The 24,620-nt window shown below is 38.0% G+C and overlaps 1 protein-coding gene across 4 annotated transcripts in view; it reads left to right on the top strand.

Annotated features, from left to right (window-relative positions):
• DIO2 (iodothyronine deiodinase 2) overlaps positions 1-24,341 on the top strand; it is a 68,881-nt gene extending 44,540 nt beyond the window's left edge. For 2 of the 4 annotated variants that reach the window (XM_081230028.1, XM_081230030.1), the window contains 2 exons: positions 12,283-12,557; positions 20,937-24,341. In XM_081230028.1, coding sequence (XP_081086154.1) covers positions 12,336-12,557; positions 20,937-21,512 — 798 coding nt within the window. In that variant the 5' untranslated portion in view covers positions 12,283-12,335 and the 3' untranslated portion in view covers positions 21,513-24,341. Of the gene's footprint in view, positions 1-11,121; positions 11,409-12,282; positions 12,558-20,936 lie in introns of those variants that run through there. The other 2 variants (XM_081230029.1, XM_081230027.1) reach the window with 2 other exon arrangements.
• Positions 24,342-24,620: the final 279 nt, after the last annotated feature.

The following is a 24,620-nucleotide window of genomic DNA, read 5'->3' as shown; positions in this document are numbered from 1 at the left end:
CCAATAGAAATTTATTTTCTCACAGTTCTGGAGGCCAGAGTATGAAATCAGTATCACTGGGTCAAAATCAATGTGTGGGTAGGGTTATGCTCCCTCTGGAGGCTCTAGAGAAGAATCCTTTCTTTTCCTCTTGTAGTCAACATCCCTTGGCTTGTGACCACATCATTCTAATCTTTAAGGCTGGCATCTTCAAATCTATTTTTGCTCTGTTTTCTCATTACCTTTTCGTGTGTGTATGTGTGTGAAATCTCCCTCTGCCTCTGTTTTAAAAGGGTGCATGAGATGGCACTTCGGGCCCACCTGGATATTCCAGGATAATTTCTCCATCTCTCATCTCAAAATCCTCAACATAATCACATCTGCAAAGACCTTTTATCCAAATAAGTTAACATTTATGAGTTCCAGGGATTAGGACTTAATATCATTTGTGGGGGAGGTTTTTGTTTGGTTGGTTTTTGGGTTTATTTCTTTTTTTTTCAGTCTACCACACAAATTGAGGGATAAACTGATGGAGTGCTTCATGAGCCCTTCTAGCATTAGGGTTTTGTAATTCAGAGACTGTGACCTTTGGCAATTTGCTTTACCCCTCCCCTGAGCCTTGGTTTTCTCACTTACAAAGTGAGCCTAATAATGGTATTTAGGCCAGTAAGATTGTTATAAAGATTAAATGACTTAATACAATTAAAGCATTTAGAAGAGTGAGTAGTACGTATGAAGTCTCAATACGTGTCAGCTGTCATTACTTGTTGGTGCTGTTTGTGTTGATATCATCATTATCATAAAAGAAGGATTAAGTGAGATGATAATTGGGTACTTACTTGGTAGTCTATTATATAATCCACATTTCTTTACTGTTACTTTATTTTGTTTGACAAATTTAATGAAGGTACGTCATAGAAGTAAAGTAGTGACTTGGTGTCTAAAGAATGTATTTGGTCTGCTTTGTGGAGCTTATTGAACTTTGTCTACAATAGGGACAGACTAAGTTAACCCCCAAATTGAGATGGTAACTCAGAAATCAAGTCTTACAAAAGTTCCCATTAATAGTAATACCTTCGGAGTAGCAGACATGAACTATATGATCAGAGAAGAAATTATTCTATACTTAAAATATCTGAGTTACCTTTTCAACTTTTTATGGACATACGTAAAATTAGATTGTAACAGAAACCCCTTCTTGCTAAACTGAGTACCATTGTTATGTAACTTGACTTTTTAACATCAGTCTTCATTCAGGTTGACTTTTCTACTTCCAAAACTTTAGACTGTCCTTCCCCACACCACACCCCATTATTACTATAGAATAAGCACATCTAATTTGTTAATAACAAAGCAACATATTGTCTACAAAACCTTTTCTAGTCAAAGGTTTTACTAGGTCTTATAAATAGTGACATTCTGTGTTCTCACATACATTTTAGGTGTCATAATTTTGAAGAAGGAACTGCTATGTCTACTGAACACACTAATTGGTAGGGTGTAATTTCTTCCAGGGGCTACATTAGGCCAATGACAGAATCATTGACTGACCAGACTAAAAAACAATATTAATTTGATTTTTATTATTAATATGTTATGATTTAAAAAATAAAATTTCAATAATGTCAAGGGTACACCAATGGAAACAATACTTTCATTTTTTTCTGTGCATTTCACCAGTAAATACCATATGTAGCTCAAGAGAAATGGCAATCTGTAGACTTTTTGCTATTTGAAATACTATTAGGTTAAACAATATGAAATTGCTGTTTTTGTAGGTCAAGAAATGTTGAATATGGTGGTTTCATATAGTACAAAGCAAACTACCCCTGTTAAAAAGGAGCTCAATTTTCCAGCGCTATTAAATGAAAGTGGCTAGATGAAACATTCAAGTATATAGGGAAAATTTTGTATTTTCAAGTTACTTATATTTCTCCAGATAAATATAAACTAAGTCCTGTTTCACATCCTTTACTTTAGTATCAGTGATTATGGGAACATACATTATTAAAAGAAGGGAAATGAGCAAAAGAAATGCATAGTGAGGAAACTAGGTAAATAGAAAACAATGAAAAATGCAGATTGTTACAAACTTTGTAATCATTTCTGTTTGACAGTGTTTATCTCTTTAATGTTTATCTTCTTACTCATTTTTATTTCATTTTTATGGTCTCATAAAGTTGGATATCACTCAATGTTTAGCTCTTTGGTGTCTGAGCATGGAAAGCAGATTGCCCTGGCATTTTTATGTACTGTAGGAAAAGAAACTCATTTTCATTTATTGAGATTTATTATTTGAATATGTTTTCCAATATAGCAAAGCACACCTACAAAATTTAATGTACATGCATATGCAAATACACTATTCTGGAATAGCATCAGGTAAAATTTTATACTTCCTGTAGGAGAAAATACAGAGACTCAAATAGATGCATGTCCTTCTCCCCTCATCCCCTCCATCTTCTTCTTAGTGATCAATAATATGGTATTATATGGTATAAAATAGAAAGGTATTATATTTTCCATAAAACCCTATAAAGCATCTATTCATCACTTTTGGGGCTGGGGGTTGTTCTGGAATTCTAAGTAGCTGAGAAGATGCCAGATCTCTAATGGAAGAGATTATTCTGTTTAGGGAATGTTTGATGATTCAAGGAAGAATAACTTTAGGGAATTAGGCATACAGACCTATTATTATGGGTTTCACAAAGAAGTTAAATTTTATATTCATGTAATGTTTGTTTTTATATTAATTTTTTTATTTTCTTGTATCAATGAAGTTTCACTATTAGAAATTTCATGTCAAGAAACACATTAGCTTGTCATTGATCACTTCCATGAATTCTTATCATAAGCTTTTGTTCTGTCAGAATTGTCAGATTCTTATGACCTAGTAGGCAATTTCATGTCATACCTTGCATTTGGGGGTGGATGCAAATGAGTAAACTGAGACCACCTTGTAACGTAAAATGCAGTCTCACTCTGAGTCAGCATGTGTACTGCATACAATCAAAAATGAATGAAAAAAGGAAATGACTGTGGTTCAATAACTTATGAAAAATGTTATCGTTTTATTATCAATGTATGTATGCATTTTTTTTTACAACACCCATCACTGTAGCACAAGAGTACTCAGATGAAAGATTGGATTTAAGCTCAGAAATAATGGGGAGGAATGTCTATTTTCCATTTCTTCCTTAGTGGCTTGACAGATGTGTCAGTGATTAAAAAGATAGAGACAAGAGAATATCAGTTAGCTAGCTAATTTATATGATGCTTTCTGTAGTCAAAAAAACATTGTAGTTGCTTTGGGAGAATCAAAAATCTTGACTGGAACGTCCTTCATAATTACATGGGAAGCAGGAAAGTGGGTGGAAATGAAACAAGATTGGTCATGAGTTCATATTTGTTGAAGCTGGCTGATGGGTACATGAGGGTTCCTTATTCTTATCACTCTACATTTGCATGTGTTTGAATTTTCCCATAATAAACACTGTTTTCAAATCCCAGGATTTAACTATTTCCCAGCAGGAGTTTATACTCTAAATATGGAAATAAGAATGCTCATTGTGCACCTATACCACAGGTTCTGCATTTCACAAATATATCCTATTTCCATAAAATCTTGATTTCCACATCATTGTTGAACTAGCTCATAAATTTTCCCAGCAAGTAAACATCCTCAATGTTTCTAACCCTGCTTTCTGTACACTGTCAGGGTGATTTGTCATGAGAGGTCAAAGGTAATAAAAATCACAAATAAAGAATCAAGAGAGGTACTCTAAGCTATAGACTGAAAAGAACAGAAAGACTGAAAATTTGGATTAAAGTCATTCTGAGTTACTGGACCCATTTTTCCCTGTAGCAGTTTAAAGCCTACATTGTTCAATAGTCACTAATTTGGAAGCTTAGTGTGCTTTATTAGCTTCCCTGGTGAGGTACTTGGAGAACCTAAAAATGAACTGAATGCCTTGAAATCATGTAAGTGTGATCATGGAGAACTGGAATTATTCTGGTCACTGCTATCCCTGTCACTGAGGTATTCTTTAACTAGATGTGAACAGCACCGCCAAGAAGTGCTTCCCAGCTTCCATGGTATATCCATAACATTAAGATGTTAAGATTGAAGTTGTACGAAGTAACTTCCTGTCAATTGAAAATCAAAGGATATACGCAGGTCCCTGTTTCTTTTTGTTACTGATAGGATCTGTCCAAACAAAGTTCTAAGCAAACTTTTTTCATTATGTATAGCTATAACAGCTTTATTGTTTACCAAGAGAAGGTTATTGATTCCTAAACAACTTATGTTTCAGAGTCAAAAAATACTATGTAAGTCCCTGTAGTAGAGATTAATGATAAAATATTACAAACATGGATGTATATGAAAACATTGTTTAAAGCTTGTTCCATTAACAAAGGCCACATCTCTAAATTAGATTTTGCAGAACTATATTTAGTGGGGCCTGTGTATATTCTTCATTAACTCTTCCTTGACTCTTATCTCACATAGAATTGGCTTATTTTTCCTTTATACCATACTGTATGCTGCAATTCTATTATAGCCCCTAGAATGTTGAGTTGCCCTCTTTGGTTTACATATCTGTCTCCCCCTACTGGACTCTGAATTTGATTGCGACCCAGGGATCCTTTTCAATGCCCAGCACAATGACTAGCTCTTTGTAGGTTTCAGTAAACATTTGTTTTAAGAGGATGGCTAACTGAATAAATGTCATCGTGGCTAATCATTTGAGTGAACTTGAGCTAATTGCACAAGGTAAACAAATGTCTTTGACTTTTTCCTATCCCCTTTCTCCCATTTCCCATATCCTTTCGCTGGGGGCTGCATATAGAAAAACAAAGTATTTTGCCCACTGACTTCCAATTTCACATCCTTTCCTTGAACCTCTATATTCTTTATGTTTCTCTATTTTTCCCAATATTTAGCATCTGTTGTGATCAAGGAATCAAATGCTATTGATTATGCACTGCCCCCCCCCAATATTTATTACATTTATTCTCCTAAATCCAGCTCTGTCTTCCATCTTTTTGCTTTGCCTCCTGTCTCCTCCCAACATGCAAAGCCTACTAATTCCTTCTGGAAGAGTCCTTTTGTCACACAAGAAAACAAATAGCTTTGATAGCTCTTTTGAGACCACAGTTCTGGATAGTAGGGACGTGTTTCTATGTAGGATGAATAAAACAAAATAGTACCACACATATTGGCAGCCATTGACTTTTGTTAAGCCTTCAATTTGACAAGCACATTATCCACTAAAATGTCAGTGGTTTTCCTCCTTTGTTATTGAACGTTTATCTATCCAATTCTGGTCTAGGAAACTTAGGAGAACAATTGTTTTCTAGGATCAGAAGTATTTGGGTAGCTTTTCTTTCTATTCTCCCTAGAATCATGGAAGGTGCAGGAGTGTGACGTGGTGAATAATTTATCGTTAAGTTCATGCTTTTCTAGACGGCTCTCGAGCAGGTTCAGTTCAGCTTTGAGTTTGGGCAAAGATTCAGGTCGATTATTATTCTTTAGGCAAAATTTGCCCATTTCTAACATCCCCAATTACAGGTAGTCTTTCCTGTTTTCCACTAAGTAACCAAAGTTTCCTTAAATTCAGGTAGAGCAGGTTGGTAATTAATACTAAAATCAGATCTGACCTGCCAGGAACTTTTTTTTCTCCAAAGAAGTTTTTATTAGAGGGAATCTATTGACATTGGCAGGTCTGAATAAACATCATCCAAGATTGCTTTTTATTTTGAGCATTTTTTTAAAAAGACTAAGTCTCTTAAAAGCATGAGTATGTTATGACTATCTCAGCCACCAACCTGAGATAAATGTGGGAAGCCATCTTTAGCTCCATTTTATAGGTAGAGAAATCAGTTCAGAGGTTTGCTTTTGGTCATATGGACCTGTATGGCCCCAGAAATAGTTTGAGTCTGATGATTGTCAGAACAAGACATCTCTTGATAGGAGGTGAATGCCAATTTTCTGAGTAAGCTGGTGTTATTTAACATTTACCAGGAAGCAAAAGAGATTATGCTCTGAGGAATCTGAGGTCTTAGATTTGTGTATCATTTAGCTCGTTACTAATACAACAATCATAAAGAGTATTGTTTCTATTTTGGGAAGGCAGATGTTGAGTCCTCAAAACATGATAGAAAATTCCCCTCAGAAAACAAAATAAGACTATTCAGGAATTTGTATACATCTATTTTTAAAATAATCATTTAGCTAAGTAGTTGTGTCTTGATAAAAGATACCAGGGTCCATCTAATAAATGAGGCTGAATTTTAAAAATAGATTTGAATTTCATGTCTTATATTTTCTCATTAGAAGACATCTAAGGAGATGTCTTCTCATCTCATCTACTCTCCCTTAGAAAAGCATAAGGATTCACTTAATTGTACAAAAAATTAGTTTTCAAAATTAAAATGGACATGGAGCAATAATTTATGATTATGGTATTCTGCCATTAGCCCAGTTGGACGGTTTTATGTATGTGTTATATATTAACTTATTCTTAACTAGTATCTTAATAGCACCAGAGGCTTGAAAGCTTTTGAGAGATTATCTTATGGGCTTCCCTCCCTACCTTGAGAATAGGTCCACTGATAACATTTCCATAACTTCCCTTGGTAACATATCTCATTGTACAGTCATCCTCACTGAAGGTATCTTACCCCCATATCAAACATGGATTTTTCATGCTACAGTTAATTCTATTAGCTTCTCCATCTCCACTGAGCTTGGAATAGAATATTTCCTCTGTGCATTAGTATCTACTGATTCTTAAGAGAGGTGGTGTGGCATACTTTGCTCTCAGTGGGAACAAGCTACATTATTACTTCTGGAATGGCATGAACTGGCATGTATGTTAATACATTTTGTCATGCTCTGTGTTCATGTACTCAGCGTATGAGTGTGGTGATATATAAGGGATTTTTTTAAAAGCTACTATAAAACCATTTATAAAGTATGACCTACTTTATTTTAAAACTTAATATCATCTGGTGGTTTCCTATGAGCTGTGGAATGAAACAAAGTAGAGGAAAAGTTGTTCCAAAAATGATGACTGATTTTGATTATGTTCCCTTGTTTCTTTTGGTCTATTGCATTGGGTCAAGGATTTAGGGAGAATGAGGATGTTGAGTCAAATTTTTGGAAAAGAGAGGTTGAGTTCAATTTGTTCCTTCTGAGGGCTTTGTGTCCTGAAGGAATTCACCATGTATAACTTTACAGAGTGTTCTTCTCATCTATTCCACTACCCTCCATCCAACCCTGCTGTCTCTAGAGGTTAATAAACTAGTCTCAAAACTAACACTCAGAGAGCCTCATAGCACCTAAAGAGGTTTGACCAAGTGGGTTGGGGACTGGCCATCACTTTAGATCTAGATCAGGTCAATAGCAAATGAAAGCTGTTGTCTCCTAACAGCTGTACACTGGCCACTGTGAAACAAGGTGCTGGCATCCATCCAGTTTCTGGACAGCTGTCTTCCTCACAGAAAGCATTGCCACAATTGGCGTTAATTGGCTCTCTGGCTGGCAGCCTCTGCAGGCAATTCATCGAATTTTCTCCTTTTTTCTACATTCCTCTTTCTCCTCTCCACCCTCCTCATCTTCCTTCTCTCCATTTCTGCTTTCCCCTCCTCCTGTGTTTTCCTTTTTCTTTTCCTTCTCTGTTTTGCCAGTAGGTGGCCTGGAAGAAAAAAGAGCAGCTGCAGTTCCTGAGGGAAGAATGCATTAACGCCTCAGACTGCGCTCTCTGCCAGGGCTTGCAAAGGGACCTAAGACATGGCTGGGCTGTTGGGATAGAATTCTCATACCTCCCAGAGCGTCCGCCTTCTCGACCCCAGCCCTAAGTTGCTTTGCTCAAGGTGTGTCAGAGTTTACTCTGGGGTTGTCTATTTTATCCATTGAGCTTCTCCTTTCATCACAGGGCAGGGAACATGGCTGTGTTTGTAGAGTGGATGGGCCCACAGGGAATTTTGAGTGATTCAGTAGTTGTGGTGTGAACCCTTCATTATAACTCACTCTCAGCACAGTCAGGGGTCACTAGAGATGGGAGGTTGTGCAGTTTGTGATTTCCTTCTCTGGTAAGAGGTGCACTATTTTGGGGGGTAGGAGGTTATATGTATGGCAGTCATATTCCCAAATCCAGAATCAATGCACCTGTCCTGACCAGACATTACTGGATTTATAATATATTTATTAGACAAGTTTTTATTAAAGTAAAATTTAATCTCCATTTAAAAATTATATTTAGAAAATCACTTGAATTGGAAGGAATAAAATTTTATGAAACTAAGACCACTTGAAAATCCACAGCATGAATTCCATAGTGTTCTTGAATGCCCTTTGCTGCCTTCAGATAACAATAAGGCAAGAGTAGTGGTAGCTTCCATCCTTGAAATCTCCAGGTGTGCTTTCAGGTTATCCAACTTCATTTTCTTAACCTCAATTTAAGAGTCAAAAAGTGGACCAAAGGAAGCCTTATCACTCATATGCTTGTTTTTCCAAACGGAAGGACACTATGGTAGGACCTGCTGCTCTCAAACTATGAAAAGGGAAAAAAATTAAACAGTTTTACATTGGTTCTGTTCTTATTAAAAAGCCTAAAGCATTTTTCTCTAGACTACCTCTCTTTGGAATTTAAAACCTGTGTACAGCATTGTATGGGGAAATTCAACTAACATACCACACATTGGTTTGCATTTAACTCATTACAGTGTTGATTGCTAAGAACACTTACATGACCAAGAAGATATCCAAGCCTTTCAGATGGAACCAGGAGCTTGAATTGGGGCAATATTAAACAAATGTGAAATACCAGATATCCTTTGTGCAAGGGTTTTCATTCTCTGAGGTTACGACCAGGACCAATAAAATAGTCATATAGGAAAAGCATCGAGGTTTAGAGTTGGGGAAAATATCCCAACACCAGCTCTGACTTTACAACCTTGATGATCTACTTTCTCTCATTTACATGATGGGACAAATCATACTCTGTCACTTTATGGGTTGTTTTTGTTACTTAATTGGTATAAAATTACTTGAAGATCAAAGTGCTAAATAATAATATTTAGTTGTGAACAAGCAGTTGTGAACCATGTATAAAAAGAGAAATAGCTTTGGAGAAATGTAATTTCTAGATTGGACAGACTGTCTAACAAGTAAAAGAAAGGCTCTTGGTTTTGTGATTTATTTATTCATTCATTTAAAGAAAATGACAGAAGAAATCTGAGAAATGTCACAATCAGATTGGCTATCTGCCAATTTGTTCTTCTTTTTTTTGAAAAAAAAAACCTCTCAAACACTTCTGACTTTGTAAAAAGAAAAAAATTTTGATTTATAACCATTTGTAGTCTGCACGTGCCTTGAACTTTGCATTTAAAAAGAAGGCATTTTTTTCTGATTCTCTACCAATCCTCCTCCTTGTCTTGCCATTTCCAAACATACGCCTCTCATTGAAAGCAAGTGACAAGTGAGGGAGAATTGGTTTATAGCTGCCAAGAAATCTCTACCTTAAAGGAGCACTGGTTTAATTCAAACAGGGCAAAATGAATGTCTGAGAAGGGGTGAGATTTTAAGGCTTGGGCGGTGAGTGGAAGTGTCATTTCCTGAGTCCACACCTTCTTCTGTCGTTGTTGGCTGGCACTCTGTCTGGCACCGTAGCTTTCCCATCTATACCAGTTAAAATACCATGTTGCCACCTCCCTTTTTTGTCCCTTTTTTTTTTTCCCACAAGGAGAAGATTGAGAGAATGAATGGAGTAAATATATATTACGTATACAAATAATATCCTTTGCTAACAATGTATGCTAGTCATAGGAAAAATATTTTTCTATGTGGCTTATGTTCATTTTTCTAGGCTTTGAAGTCTTCTCTAAAAATTTAGTCCGTGGGATGCAAATCCAAAACCTGTCATGGGCTAAACTGATGATAAAAATGAAGGAATCAGGTTTTTAGGACAATAGGGAATGGTGAGGGTTGTCTCAATGGGGAGGGCCCCACCCAAGTCCACCAGGATGCACACAATTCTGGGGTACCCCAGTCATGGTCACAACATATGGTATGTGAATGGCGTCCCTAGTGTGGAGCAATGCATGCCTGGCCCATTTATCTATTCAGGACACCTTCCTTGCACTCACTACGTGCCAGGCATGGTTCTAACTGCTGAGAGATAGCAACGAACAAAGCAGACAGGAAACTCTGGTCTCTCGGAACCGAAAGGCACTCTCACTCAATTATTTTATTAAAGGCAGAAAGCACTGTGCCAAGCAAATAAAATGCATATGCATGCAGAATTTGGCCCATGGGCCCACCAATTAATGACCCCTACTCTAGGCTTTTAAATTAGTTCTCTGATCTTGCAGGTTTTAACCACAGGGACAAAACACAGAAATGTACTGTCCATGTATTTGCACCCACTGCTTAACTCATGCTTAATGGGAGCTCCGTGAACATGAAGAAGTCGGCTAATTCATTTTCAATTTACATTCTATATCTCCACCTCAATGTCTGTATTCACCACTCCTTCTTCCAAGAAAACATAATTCCTAGAGGTGATCTGTTAGGTAAGTGAGGAAGGAAAACTAGAATGAGATGGGGGTCATGGCATTCTGCCAAAGCATTGCCTGCCTAAGGACCTGTCAGTTTTGGAGACTAGTGGGAGAGGCAAGCCACTGAGCAATGGTCAGTGTGACTCTTGAGCCAATTCAAAGTCTGCTCTTAACCACCTACAAATTTAATTAATTTTTTTTTTCAAGCAAAAAGAAGGTTCCTTGAAGTGTCAGGTCTCTTAGGAGCTAGGTTAACAGAAGCAGGGCAATTGCAGAAATTAAAGAGTTCTCTTATAAAGAATATATTTCTGCTTAATGCCACTTAATAAAAATTTTATTTAATCTCCATATAGGCAAAATGGCACTAAAAGAAGGTCTGGGCACCCAGCTACTTTCATGTCTAGAAGATTTTCTTTTTTTTTTTTTTTGCATTGGAAGCTTCAGTAAAACTAAAAAGAAAACTTGTACTAATTTTCAACAAGAAGCTTTAGAAAAGTGCTGTGGTGGTACTCAAAGAGTTTAAAAGTTTTCCACCTCACAATTCACTTTGGATTTTCTTAAATAAGGTTATGACTCAAAAATATTTAAAGAGCTGAGGTCACAGATCTGAAGGGAGACAGTCATAGTATATAGGCGTAAAGATGGAAGGTAAGCATTCACATCTTCCAAGAAATAGAACAGAGACCATCTATGATTAATCTTCCTCTTTTCTACTTGCCTTGCAGGATCCTTTCTTTCCCAAACCCCTTATAAATAAACAATAACAATAATAATAATCAGAGGAGAGAGAGTTTCCCTGTCAATCTACACATTGTATTAAGTAACTTTCCCTAAAGTTTGGGAGCATTGCCTGAAAACCCTCAAAGGTATTAATATTTTTCTCTCTCTTTAAATCACAAAGCAAAATTCCACTGTCCGTCTGCCCCCCACCCCACCTCCTAAAAAAAAAAAAAAAAAAAAAAAAGTTGCCGAGTTTTGCTTTTCTATTCACTGCAGTCCTGGCCAAAGTAAAGCCCTCTTTCTCAATGACGTCAAGATCTTTACCAAGATTAGGCTTTCATTTCTCTATTGCAGCAATTAGCCAGGGAATGTATAAAAGGCTTCAGGGAGACTCACTGGGCTGCAGAGAGAGGCACTTTGCACCACAGACAGATAGTACGAAGGAAAAGCCAGAGGGAGTGAGGAAAAAGAGAGAAGTCAGTCGCTCCTGAGGAAGGGAGAAAGTGAGACAGGCTGGGAGAAGGAGAACAGAAAGTGTGTGTAAACGGAGTAAAGAAGGGAGAAAACTACCCTTAAAGCACATTTTAAAAACTCTGGCACTTCTAGAAAGAAACAGGCTACGTTTCTGAACATAGAGACAATGAAAAGCTAAAGAAAATTTTGCAATCTCTGCCACAGTCTCATAGGTGCTTGGAAATGAAAGTAGAACTGCCTGTCTTTAACCGACTCTGAGAGGGGTAACTGGATTAGGGACGGGTACGCCAGTTTTTTTTTTTTTTTTTAACATCTTAAATCCTGAAAAAAAAAAAAAAAAAGCAGCAGCTCCGAATTGAATGAATTGATGGGCACACTCCAGCTGCTGGGCTGGAGAGACTGGACTTGGTCTTGCCATTTCTGCTTCTTTGAAAAAGGAGACAACTTGGGCTTCCTTTTAATTTAGTTTTTCTCCCTCTCCCCCCACCCCCACCCTCCCCCCTCCCCTCCCCCACCCCCTCAATCACCACCCCCCTTTTAAATAAGAGGGTGAAGGGGAACCAGAGCGCACAAGGCAACTGACCCAGGAGGCAGAGAAGATGGGCATCCTCAGCGTAGACTTGCTGATCACACTGCAGATTCTGCCAGTTTTTTTCTCCAACTGCCTCTTCCTGGCGCTCTATGACTCGGTCGTTCTCCTCAAGCACGTGGTGCTGTTGCTGAGCCGCTCCAAGTCCACTCGCGGGGAGTGGAGGCGCATGCTGACCTCAGAGGGGATGCGCTGCATCTGGAAGAGCTTCCTTCTCGATGCCTACAAACAGGTGAGCTGCGCCGAGAGGGGCTTCTCCGCAGGGCGGCCGGGGTAGGGGCTGGGATGTGGGGCGCCGGGGGCCAGCAGGAGCACTGGGGTGAGAACGGCGCAGCCCTATTTGGGGGCCTAGCGGTTATGCTCAAGGGCGCTCCTGTGTCTACTCTCTACACCTGTCACACACAGTAGATCTGGGGATGACAGGTATTAAATCACAGTGACTCTGTGTGACCTGAGGAAGGAGTCTTCCTAAGAAGGGTCGTTAATGGCTTGCTGTGACTTTGGAGTGGAAGGTATTGGTGTCTGTAGAATAACTTTGAGAAAAGTCAGGAAGTGTTGGGGGAGGGCAGACCGCTGCCTTTATTCTGCTCTTGTCATGAACTGGCATTTTTTGCTTGATGAAAGGCTATGTGAGGTGCATTAGGAAAGACAGTTCAATGGGTAGGCATTAAAAAGCAAGAAAAAAAGAAAACACCACCCAAACTCTCAGGGAGCTGGCAAGATTTAACAAAGTAATAAGAGCAGGTATCATTTAGCACAGTGGCTGCTTCGTTTCTGGTAGAAGTAAGAGTTAATGAGAGCAAGCCTGTGTGCACCATCATCCTCTACCTTGATTTGGATTAGAACTTTTGAAGCAGTTATTAGGCACTGAGTCTGGAGTTACTAGATACCTGTTTGAAGAAGAAAGATCTGAGAACTGTCAAAAATCCAGACTTTGTTCGAGAAACCACATTTGCTTTGTTTCTCAAAAGTTAAGTAAGTTGTCTTAGAAAGAGCAGATAAATCTACAGTTCATGGCAATCTCAAAGCTCTTATAACTCATGCCTGGAACACTGGAGCAGTCGCCTCACTTAGCTGCAGAAGCTGCGTCCCAGGGGCTGCCCTTTCAAAACCAGAGTGATCTTTGTTTCTAAGTGAAGCATGCTGTTTGGAGATGGTGGAGCATCCTCAGCTCAGATCTTCTTAAGGGGCAAAGAGGAAAGGGCACGGGTCCTTTGTCAGTTTGCTCTCTCCCGCTGTGCCCGTGGGACTCCTGAATGTCCCTGGGCTTAGGAAGAATTGACTCATCTGGCAAAAGCTAGTATCAAAGCAGACATTCTTGGTTTTCCCTAACAGTATTGAGAGACCTTGTCTGAGATGCCAGGAAAGGAGTTTGAGAGGAATATGGGAGCTAGTGAAGTGGTGTACTATAGGCAGGCAGTACCTCAGAAACAGAGCCGGAAAACTCAGAATAAGAGGGGGAAGGAGAATGAGTCCTCCATAAATAAATACTAGAAAAATAAGTCTAGAGAAGGAACTTATGCTTACCAGGGGAGTAGGGTGGGCGGGAAGTGTTAGATTGGGAGTTTGGGATTGACATGTACACACTGCTATATTTAAAACAGATAACCAACAAGGACCTACAGGACAGCACAGGGAACTCTGCTCAACACTCTGTAATAACCTAAATGGGAAAAGAATTTGAAAAAGGATAGATACATGTATTTGTGTAACGGAATCATTTTGCTGTACACCTGAAACTAGGACAATATTGTTAATCAACTATACTCCAATTTAAAATAAAAATTTAAAAAAAAATCTATGCACCAGGAATGGAAAATAAGTAATTTCTAGTAGCAAGGGATCCAGAGTAGGATCCTTCCATGGAAAATCAAATAAGTGTTCAAGAAGAAAATACTCATGGTGGATTAGGGAAGTTTTCCTACAGTACATGTCTTTGTTATTGAGAGCAACCTGCAGAAGGTTGGCATTTGTTGTCCTAAAGACAGGAAAATAGTAAGAGCTCTTCTTAGTAAGTGAAAATTTCTTTGTAATAGTTCAAAACGATGCTCAAAGTTCTAACAGTAAAAACTCACTTTATATTATGTACATGGGGTGAATGGGAGATGTGGGAAGGAAATATTGAGATGATCATTTCATTTCCACAAATGTATACGCTGAATGTGAAATGTTCACATTTTGTTCTGGGGGTAGAGAATTTGGAGGAGGGTGGGGTGTGCACACACAAGTATGTCAGGCATGTTATGAATTAGGAAGTTCCCTCATCTATACCTGTATTTCATAGGTCTTAGGAGATAACATGGCAATGTCGGTTATTTGGTCTCAGCATATTAAACTCTTACTTTTTTCAAAGACAAGTGACTTCTGCCTATAAAAGAAAAGTCACTGCTTTGGAGAATTTTACCTGTATGTATGTATATTCTCACATAAAATATGGGGGTTGTGATGTTACCCACAAATACTAAGTGAGGTCGTTTCTCCTATTAAGCAGCTTATTGAAATAAAAAGGGAAAAGGAAACAAATGCCTCTAATAAACTTGATCATTTGTTTATTTTTTCACCAATGTATAGTGTTTCATTGTGTCGCAATATTTCGTTATCCCTACTCTAAGAGGCTGAGAAGGATGAGTGATTTGTTTTCCTTTTTGCACATGGTTTGTGTATTCTTCTCCTGTATTGTTTCTGTCTGCTGATTTGATTAGTGACCAAGTTCATGACTGACATTATTATGTTTGCTTTTATGACTTATATAATAGCTGCCAGGAGAAGAAGCAACACAAGAACCCATATATCCAGAGATAAGGCTGGACTGGGTGTGTGATGGATGGAAGCATGGTGAACACAGCTTGCACTGAGTTTAGATCTCCTTCTGTCTCCAAGTGTAGCAAGGGCGTTCGCGGCTGTGGTGGCACTTGAGGGCCACTCAGAATCTGTGAAACAGATTGAATCACTTCCCCAAATGCTACTGTCACCTGTGCCACTGCCTTTGGGTGTAGCCCTGTCTAGAGACACACTGGAGGAGTCTCTGTTTGAGACGGCATCACAGTGTTTCACAATCCTGACTTGCATTATTTCGAGGCTGCCACCCCCAGAAGCGGAGTTTTCCAGAGTGAGGAGGGTGCACACGCCATACAATGAGGCATGTCATTTCTAATTCTCCCGCTTGTTGAATGGCAGATACTTGGGAAGCTGTTTAGAGAAAGTGCAGTAAAGGTGCTGTGCCTGTGTTTGGCTCCTATGAGAGGCAACAAAGAAATGAAAACAAATTAGAACAAAATAAAACAAAAAACACTTCTTCATTAAAATGTTGAATGGGATTTAAAACTAACTTTATAGGGAAGCCTTTAAAGACAATTTGGGTTTGGTTAGAGGAAGGTCCATGCAAGATTTGGATGAAAAAGAAAATCTACTGAATTTTGTGAGAGATTGAGGTGTATAACAGATGTTTATTATTTAAGTTTTCCCTAGTCAGTGTCATTGCACCTAACACTGCATCCTTGTGCTGGTGCTCAAAGACTCAAAAATACAACCAGTAAACAAACTACTCTGTCTGGGAGCCTGGCTCCCACCTAAATGAAGTGTAAAAGTAAACACACAGTATAGATGCTGACAAGCAGTTTAGCTTCTACATGGTCAATATTGCTGTGGCACAGAAAACATATTCATTTGAACATATAATTTTGGTTTTGAAAGGGTCTCTTTAACATTCTCCTCCTCCTCTTCATTCACCTCAGCCTTTTGACACTCCTTTCTACAATGGAAAATGGCTCTTTTAAGAAAGAAACATTCCCAAAAGAACACAAAGAAGGCTACAGCCAGAGCTTGTCCATCACTTGGATAAAACACTGGGAAATGATAGAGCTTAGAGCTATATTTTTCAAGTTACAAATCAACAAGAGAATAGCTAACAGGGAATTGAACTCAGAGGAAAGAGTAGGTAGCTTATCCTTCAACACTGATTTATTTGGCCAATTTGAATATAAATGGTTAAAATGCTGCTTAATAATTGTTTGGCCACATTTGTAAGGACATTGATGGAGGCTGGTCATTATGTCAAAGAATTTGAAATTTCCTGATGGTTAATAACGCCATTCCAGGGCTTTGGACAGCAAAAAGGATGTGTAAAAATAATTCTGCCACATACCTACCCCCATTTTTATCATCTGCTTTGCTTTCTATCATGAGATTAGGTGATATTTTGTCCAGAAGCCTTTCTCAGGCTGCGGAAAAGAAAAAAAAACAAGGTTAGTAGTATATGCTCTATTTCCAGCTTCTACTTGATGAATGGTTCTTTCTTTTTTTTTCCCCTTGCCCTGCATTTCACAGTCCACATGCTAAAGCAGCATTATCCTTTTCCCCATGCACTGAAAACTGTCAGCAAAAGGAATCCCATCATCAAGGGAATCAAATACATGCCCTATATTTACATTCTTGTTCATATTTATAAATATGGCTATCACAACATTTGAGCTTGGCCCAGAGATGTCTTCTGTTGTAAAAATACAAACCTTTTATTTTCCTCCCTTGTTGGTGTTGAGTTCATGTTGATTATAAAAACATAAGAAAGGACAACGGTAATAGTGCAGATGAGAGAGAGAAAAGTCAGTGATGACGATATTACATTTTACGTATGTCCTTTCTGATCCTTGGAAAATAAAGAGACCCTTTGGGAACATCGGAACTTCAAGACCAATTAGTGGAAATGATGCTTGTGTTTGGGCATTAAATACTGGGCAGGGTTCTCTTTAGAGCGGCTAATGCTGGCAGGGAAAGAGGTACCGACCTAATTACTCTTCCGCAAGAGTAAAAAATGCCTTTTGAATGCCTCTTTGGCAAATATGTCTCATTAAGGACAAAAACCAAACACAAACCCTCTAAGAAGGAGAAATTAAGATGATAGGTAACTTGTGGCCAGGAGACTTTCTGTGCCACTGTGGGAAATTAAAACAAAGTTGGGGAGTACCGGGGATAACCTGTTTTTGTCGAGCTTCTTTCCTGCAGCCGAAATGTTATTATGGGACCAACTTTATTTTCTTCATCATTCTGGCTTTTTGTCAAGGAATGATTTGCTCCTGAGGAAAGCAAAGATCTTCCATCATTGAAGACAATGGGGATTCTCCCATTCCATCTCAACGGGGTGAAAAGCCAAGCAAACCAAGAAACTCTCCGTTTGTAACTTTGGTCACAGTACGTATTTAATTTTCATGGTGACCAAATAGGAAGACGAGAAATGAACAATAACGTCCTTCTAAAAGATTTTTTTTTCAGTTTAAGACAGACTTTCACTTTTTTAATTGTTAAAGTATTTTTTCTTTATCGTTGCTAAATTGTCCTCTATCAGTGGTTTTTAGCAAAGATGGACACATTTTATGATTAGTCTATGACACTTATAAAAGCAGACTACTGGTCTACTCACATCTGGACTTCCCAAAAATGGGTGTGTGTTTTTCCCTTGTAGTTTTATTAATAGCACTGTTCTTACCTGTGCATTTTCTCTTACCTAGTCACGCTCATTAAAAGGATAACTCTGTTTATGACATTCTAATCTGCAGTCAAGTCCTACGGCTGCTCAACAAAATGAAGAGGATTGGTTACTTTCATTTTACGCACTGACCAGCTGAGTTAAGCAAGAACAGATCAACAGCATTAGGTGTTGATCGTGACGATACTCTACAGTGGGATCCAGGATTCACTCTTCTAAATAAGCTGCCTCAGTTAGCTCATCCATCACCCAAATGTGATTGTGTTCAGTGCAGGTTAAGGTTATTATTAAGCATAAAATTCTTCACTGACCTCTACCTAGGATTATAACAACGATTAATAATAACAATAATTTATGTAATAAAAAATTTTTAAGTGTATGTATAAATTTTCCCCCAGCTTAACAAAATACCAACACCTCCCGCCACCCCCTCCCCCAAATACCAAAGAGCATTATGTATTTGGTAACTTTCCTCACTTTTGATTTTAAAGTTAAGAGGTTGTACTTGTTCTAAGTTTTCTAAGTTGAACTAGTCTGTTTGTATTTTGAAAAGAATTATGTGGCTGAATGATACATTGTCACTAAGAAGAAGGAGAAGGTGCTTTACCTTTCCAAGAAAATTAATTACAGGTAACAAGAGTGTCACCTGTGGCTGAAGTCAGATTAGATTACTCAGTTGAACAATCAGGAATAATGCAAGGATCAACAGTTCAGCTTGGGTGAGAGTCAGGGGCGACAGAGGCCCATTTAAAAGGCTGCACAGTTGCTCAGAGTTCTTAAAAATGACTCCAAAAAATGAAGGTGGATGTTTTTAGCTACCAAGAACCTCCAAGTCTGTAATCCAGAGATGATTTTTCTCCTGTGTATGGGTTGCTCACTTAATGAGAGTTGCTACAACTGCTAATGGATTCAGACTGATCTGAATGCGTTCAGATCTTTATATCACAGTGTGTTGCGTAACACGGCACAACGATATTGTTAAAAGCAGCCGTCCTAGAATCATTATTGCTATTTTACGTGGGAAAGATCTAATGAGAAGGTGATGGTGACGCTACCTATTACCTAAATCTACAAAGAAGTACAAAAAGAACCCATAGATTAAAAAGTTTATAATACCTTTAAAATGTATATATCTTTAAATTTTAAGTATATTTTAAAACCTCAGAGACAAGTGTAGCTCATATAAAACAGTCCAGCTAAAAGTGGCTTATTCGGTTTCTTCACCTAGTGTCACTTGCAAATTAACCAAGAAAATAGAAATAAAATAACTTTCTTCCTGATAGTGACTGAAAACAAATGTACTTATTTAAACCACACCAACAGCTTCCTTTTCTAAGAAAGAAATTTGTTATTCTAGGATTTCTTTTAGAAAACTAACAGTACTTGTTTCAAACCTGCCCTGCTAGGATTTTTCACAAGGGAGAGAAAGGGCTTCTTTACTTCTTCCTCTGCAGTTAAAATGAGTTCTGCATTAACATCAGATAGAAGCTTCTGAATAAAAGCCCTTGAGTGCTTGTTTTTTTTTTTATCAGTTTGGATTGTTGAGTTTTTAGCAATTCACTTCTAAGTGACTTCAATTAACAGCAATGTTATATGTGGTGGCATTTATATGAGGGGGAAAAATCGATCCAGTTGGAAGTGTTTTATAATATTAAGGATAGTGTATAAAAATCAACTATAATGTTGTAAGTTGTCCCCAATGTTACTGGCTTTGATTAAACCATTCTAGGGGAAGATCCAATTGTATTAATTCAAACTGAAGTAATTGGTTCTTTTATGTTGCCTGCTTTTTATTATCAGTTTACAGATTCAAAGACCAGCAAACTTTCAGTCTGTGTTCAACAGTTTAAACTACATGCAAAGAGGGTACCTGGAACAATTTTCCTCTATACCTCTTCTGCCAGTATTTTATAATTCAGAGGAACTTGATAATAAAATGTGTGGTAGTAAAGTAAATGGTTTGTGACTTCTTAGATTAAAAAAGTGAAACAAACAAAAAACACATGTAATATGAGAAATTAAAAGTAGAATTCTGCAGAAAGTAAAATTTTATGTTGTTCACTCATTTGTTTGTTTAATGGAAATGGCGAGGTTCTAGTCAAAAGAACCCCAAAGTATGCAGTAGCCATAGAAGTCTTTGGGAAGGATGTCACAATGAGGAGAGCTCAAATCACTTCTAACAATATATATTTTTTAAAACATAGAATTGGTCAGGAAAATAGTATTCTGTTTCACATTTTTGGGCGGCATCTATAATGGCAAACTACACACCCACGATGATTTCTAGTGTACAAAGCTCTTTTCCTATGTCATCCTCCTATAACCGCATGAGGAAAATAGGCGTTGTTATCACCATTTTACAGATGGGAAAGCTGAAGTACTGAAGAAATTAAGTGGGAGTAGCTCTTCTTATAAATGGTGGACCCCCGGTTTTCTAGTTCTGGGCAGGAATAGAGCCCACTGGTACCCTTGTCCATTGGTTGAGCTTAAATGACTTAGTATCAGGCAAGAAGATAAAGGTCTTTTCTGAGTACTTTAGAATTCAGAAGTGAGAATACAGAAAGAGGTGCTATGTTCCACAATTCTGATAATTTATTTTAAAGTGGACCATTCACTTTTTACTTTTAAAATGAAGTCAAGGACTTCCCCGGTGGTCCAGTGGTTAAGCCTCCGCGCTTCCATTGCAGGGGGCATGAGTTCGATCCCTGGTTGGGGAACTAAGATCCCGCATGCTGCAGGGCGCGGCCAAAAAACAAACAAAAAAACCCCACAAAAATGAAGGCAATTAATCATTTGTTGTATATTGTGTGCTAAGCACTGACACAAAATAAGGATAGTAAAGAATACCAGTCTCAACTTAATTATGAAGAGAGTTAACTGCAGCGCCTTCAATCATGAAAATAATTACCTTTAGTGACTATACAGAATGAAAAAGACTTTTATTCTCTTTAGGGCCATTCATTATATTACCTGCCACAATGGCTCTTTACTCAAATCAATATATGTTTACCATATCCTCTGAAGGAAATACCACATTGTATTAGAGCCAGTTGTTTCTACACAGAGTGAATTAAAGTGACAATGTGTTCAATGTGGTATTCTCTCCCTCTTTCTTTTTTTCACCACCAGGTGAAACTGGGTGAAGATGCTCCCAACTCCAGTGTGGTGCATGTCTCCAATCCTGAAGGAGATGAGAGCAGTGGAAATGGTGCCCATGAGAAAACAGTTGATGGAGCTGAGTGCCACCTTCTTGACTTTGCCAGCCCTGAGCGCCCACTGGTGGTCAACTTCGGCTCAGCCACTTGACCTCCTTTTACTAACCAGCTGCCAGCCTTCAGCAAACTGGTGGAAGAGTTCTCATCAGTGGCTGACTTCCTGTTGGTCTACATTGATGAGGCTCATCCTTCAGATGGTTGGGCGGTGCCTGGGGATTCTTCTTTGTCTTTTGAGGTGAAGAAGCACCGGAACCAGGAAGACCGATGTGCAGCGGCCCACCAGCTAATGGAGCGTTTCTCCTTGCCACCCCAGTGCCAAGTTGTGGCTGACCGCATGGACAATAATGCCAATGTCGCTTATGGGGTAGCCTTTGAACGTGTGTGTATTGTGCAGAGACAGAAAATTGCTTATCTGGGAGGAAAGGGCCCCTTCTACTACAACCTTCAAGAAGTCCGGCATTGGCTGGAGAAGAATTTCAGCAAGAGATGAAAGCTAGATTAGCTGGTTAAAGGTATGATTGTAATAGAGATTTTTCTTTTTAAATTATGTAAAGACAAGGAAACTAAGAACTGAATCCACTATTTCAACTGAGTCCTATTGTCTCACTGAAAGACAGGAATTTACGTGTCAGAAGAACATAAACCTCTAACATCTCGATACTACTTTCACCACTTAAATGGCTTTTGGCTAAATAGTAGCCCCGTTACTTCTCTTCCTGGTGAAAAGCCCTGAATGAAAAGATCCCAAGATGGAGAGGAAGAAACCTTGTTTCAGCATGTGTTCCTTTCTGCCCTGAAAAAGAAGTGATACCTCTGATGCATGCCTTGGGACCTGAAGAAAAGACTTACCTGAATAACTCTACCATCCTTGTTAGTATACGGGGTATTGCTTAGGCTTTCTTCAGCATGGATAGAGCCCAACTGGATAATTCCCAAATGTTTACTTATAATGAATCTTCAAGCCCAGGCCATGTGGTTAGGACCTTGGTGTTTAACATGTCAGAGTAGCCTCTGATATTCTAGTTTCTAGCCATGTGGTGCTCTATGCCAGTCTAAATATCCCAGAACTCGCAGCTATATTTGCAGATACCAAGAATGGTCCCTACCTGGAGGGTTAGAATGATCATCTGATATCTGATGGTTACTTCCTAGGCAGGTGGGGAAAGTGCTAGAAGAAAATCGAATTGACAAGCTAGGAAAAGGAGGTGGCAGAAAGATTAGGAGACTTCATAGTGCTTCACCTTGCAACTGTAGAGAGTGGGACTAATTTGTTAGTCACAGAAACATGGAAACATACACAAAGCTAGAAAAAGAAGAAACTCCACTAAAATAGCATCAAGAATATATGTATGAAATCAATGTATTTATCATATACTCCTAGATTGAGGAGAAGGAGAGATTGAGAGGGAAGAGACGCTTTAATATTTGTATTACTTTTTGAAACATGTTTGTGGTGTGTACATTTTCTGTAGGTGAATTATACCCCATGATGCTGATGAAAGGTAAAACCAGTGGGCCCAGTGGTGCTGGTCTATCCTTCTCCATCCCTACGATTTTGCTCTGGTCCCACTCCTTCTTGGTCTCGGTCTCTATGGCAGTGCTCTCTGAATGCTGAGCTCAGCAGTATATATTTTATATATACACATTCTCAGCTGCTGTGGGATGTTGGTTCCCTGGCCATTCAGCTGCAGCACTGTTTTTATCCCAAAGTAGGTGAACTATAATGAATGATAGGTGAAAACAAACAAGGTTTCTTCAGGAGCAAAATGGAAGAAGAGAAAGTTTGAGACAATTCCCATCAATGATTTTGGAGGCTTTGCTATAAGGCAATTCTCAGTACCATGGAATTTGGTAAGATGGAATTTCCATTAATATTTGAATTTGGACTTGGGTTTTCCTTTGTTCCTCTTAGCTGAGGTATAGTAGTCTAAGGCCTCTACAGTACATTTTTATAATGCTATTTTAATATATACCATATTTCTCTTTAAAATGAAGATACTATAGTTTTACTCATAACTAATATAAGTAATAACTAATATCCTAACCTCCAAAAGAATAGACCAACCAATTTTGTATCTTAATTTTTTTATTGTAAATTTGAGGATGTTATAAAATCACAGTATATGGCTATATTTATATGTACAATCAAAGGTTCCTATGACCATTCCATTAATAATTGAACCATAAAATAAAACTAATAGAAAAAGATATCTAAAATTGAAACTATCTTCCTGAACTAGTTGCCCGAAATGAGAAAAAAGTGGGAACTGAGTGTACAAGAACCAAAAGTCTATTTTTTTAAAATGGAGCAATGTAATAGTCATATCACTACATAGTTTATTGTTTAGATACTAAAGCACCATTTTAACTGATTATTTTTAACTGCAACATTTAAGTTTACCACTGTTCTAAATTCTACAAAATGTGCCCACAAAGAAACAAATTTTGAAAATGTGACATTATCTAATGAATTTCTGGAAAATCACATTGAGAATAGATTATTTCTGAGTCCTCAATAGTTAAACTCTATAACTCAAGGCTTATCGGTGGACCCCACTGATTTTTATCTTCAAAATGGTGTTGAGATTTATGTGGTACCCAGGAGAAGAAAAATGAAGAATTGGTGGCAGCCCACTCACACTGTTGTCCTTAAAATTCCCCTTTGTTCTACATGTACAATAAGGGAACAGGATGTTAGAGATGCTGGTGGGGGGATGAGATTTGACTAAGGCAGGCAGTGCTAGTTGTCTGGGGAAAAGGATGATGGGAAAACTACCCAGCTGTGATATATTTTTAAAGAAAGAGAAGGTTGTGTGTGTGCAGTTCTTCTCCCTGAGGATAGGGCAATGGAGAAGTGAAGCAGCGGAAGTAAACATACAGAGGCATAGGCTGACTATCAGGGAAAAAGATATGTTCAATGGAACATAGAGGAGTTACTGGAAGAAAGGCTTTCGGGGGCCAGAAGAGAAAGTAAATTGACAAAGCTCAGGAATCCTACAATATGTAGAATGGCTTGGTGTTCTCAGAGTTAGGATAAGCCTATAATTATGTAACTTATTTATCTCATCATGAACTTTTATGATTTCCTGTGGTGTATCTTTTATGAACTTAACAAGAACTCATTATTTGAGATAGAGGAGAATCAATGTTTAGCTGGTATGTTCAGAGAAATTATTAGATTGTCAATACCCACCCTACCTATCCTATCTTTGAGAAGGTATGTTTCTTTGAAGAATTGTATTTCCTATTCTCACAAGGCAAAATTTATAAGTTATATATATATATAAACTTATACATTATAAGCTTATATATATATAAACATATATATATATATATATATATATATATATATATATATATATATATATGATTTCTTCTTTTTAATACTTAAACATTTGCCCCCCATCCCATAGGCTATGTTTACATGGAGCTACCAGTTTAGTCTTTTAAACTGGATTAGCTTGTCCATTATAGAAATAGTTTCCAAGCAATTTTAGGTATTATTGTAGCATCTGTATTTACTCAGACATTTAGTGTTTGAAAGACTTATGTCTTGGAACTATTCAAAACTTACTTTATTTTATTGCTTAGAGAAAAC

Source organism: Mesoplodon bidens (genome assembly GCF_964165515.1).
Source record: "Mesoplodon bidens genome assembly, chromosome: 3".
NCBI classification, from domain to species: Eukaryota; Metazoa; Chordata; class Mammalia; order Artiodactyla; family Ziphiidae; genus Mesoplodon; species Mesoplodon bidens.
Note: the sequence above shows the minus strand (reverse complement) of the source record. Positions and strands in the feature narration are given on the sequence as shown.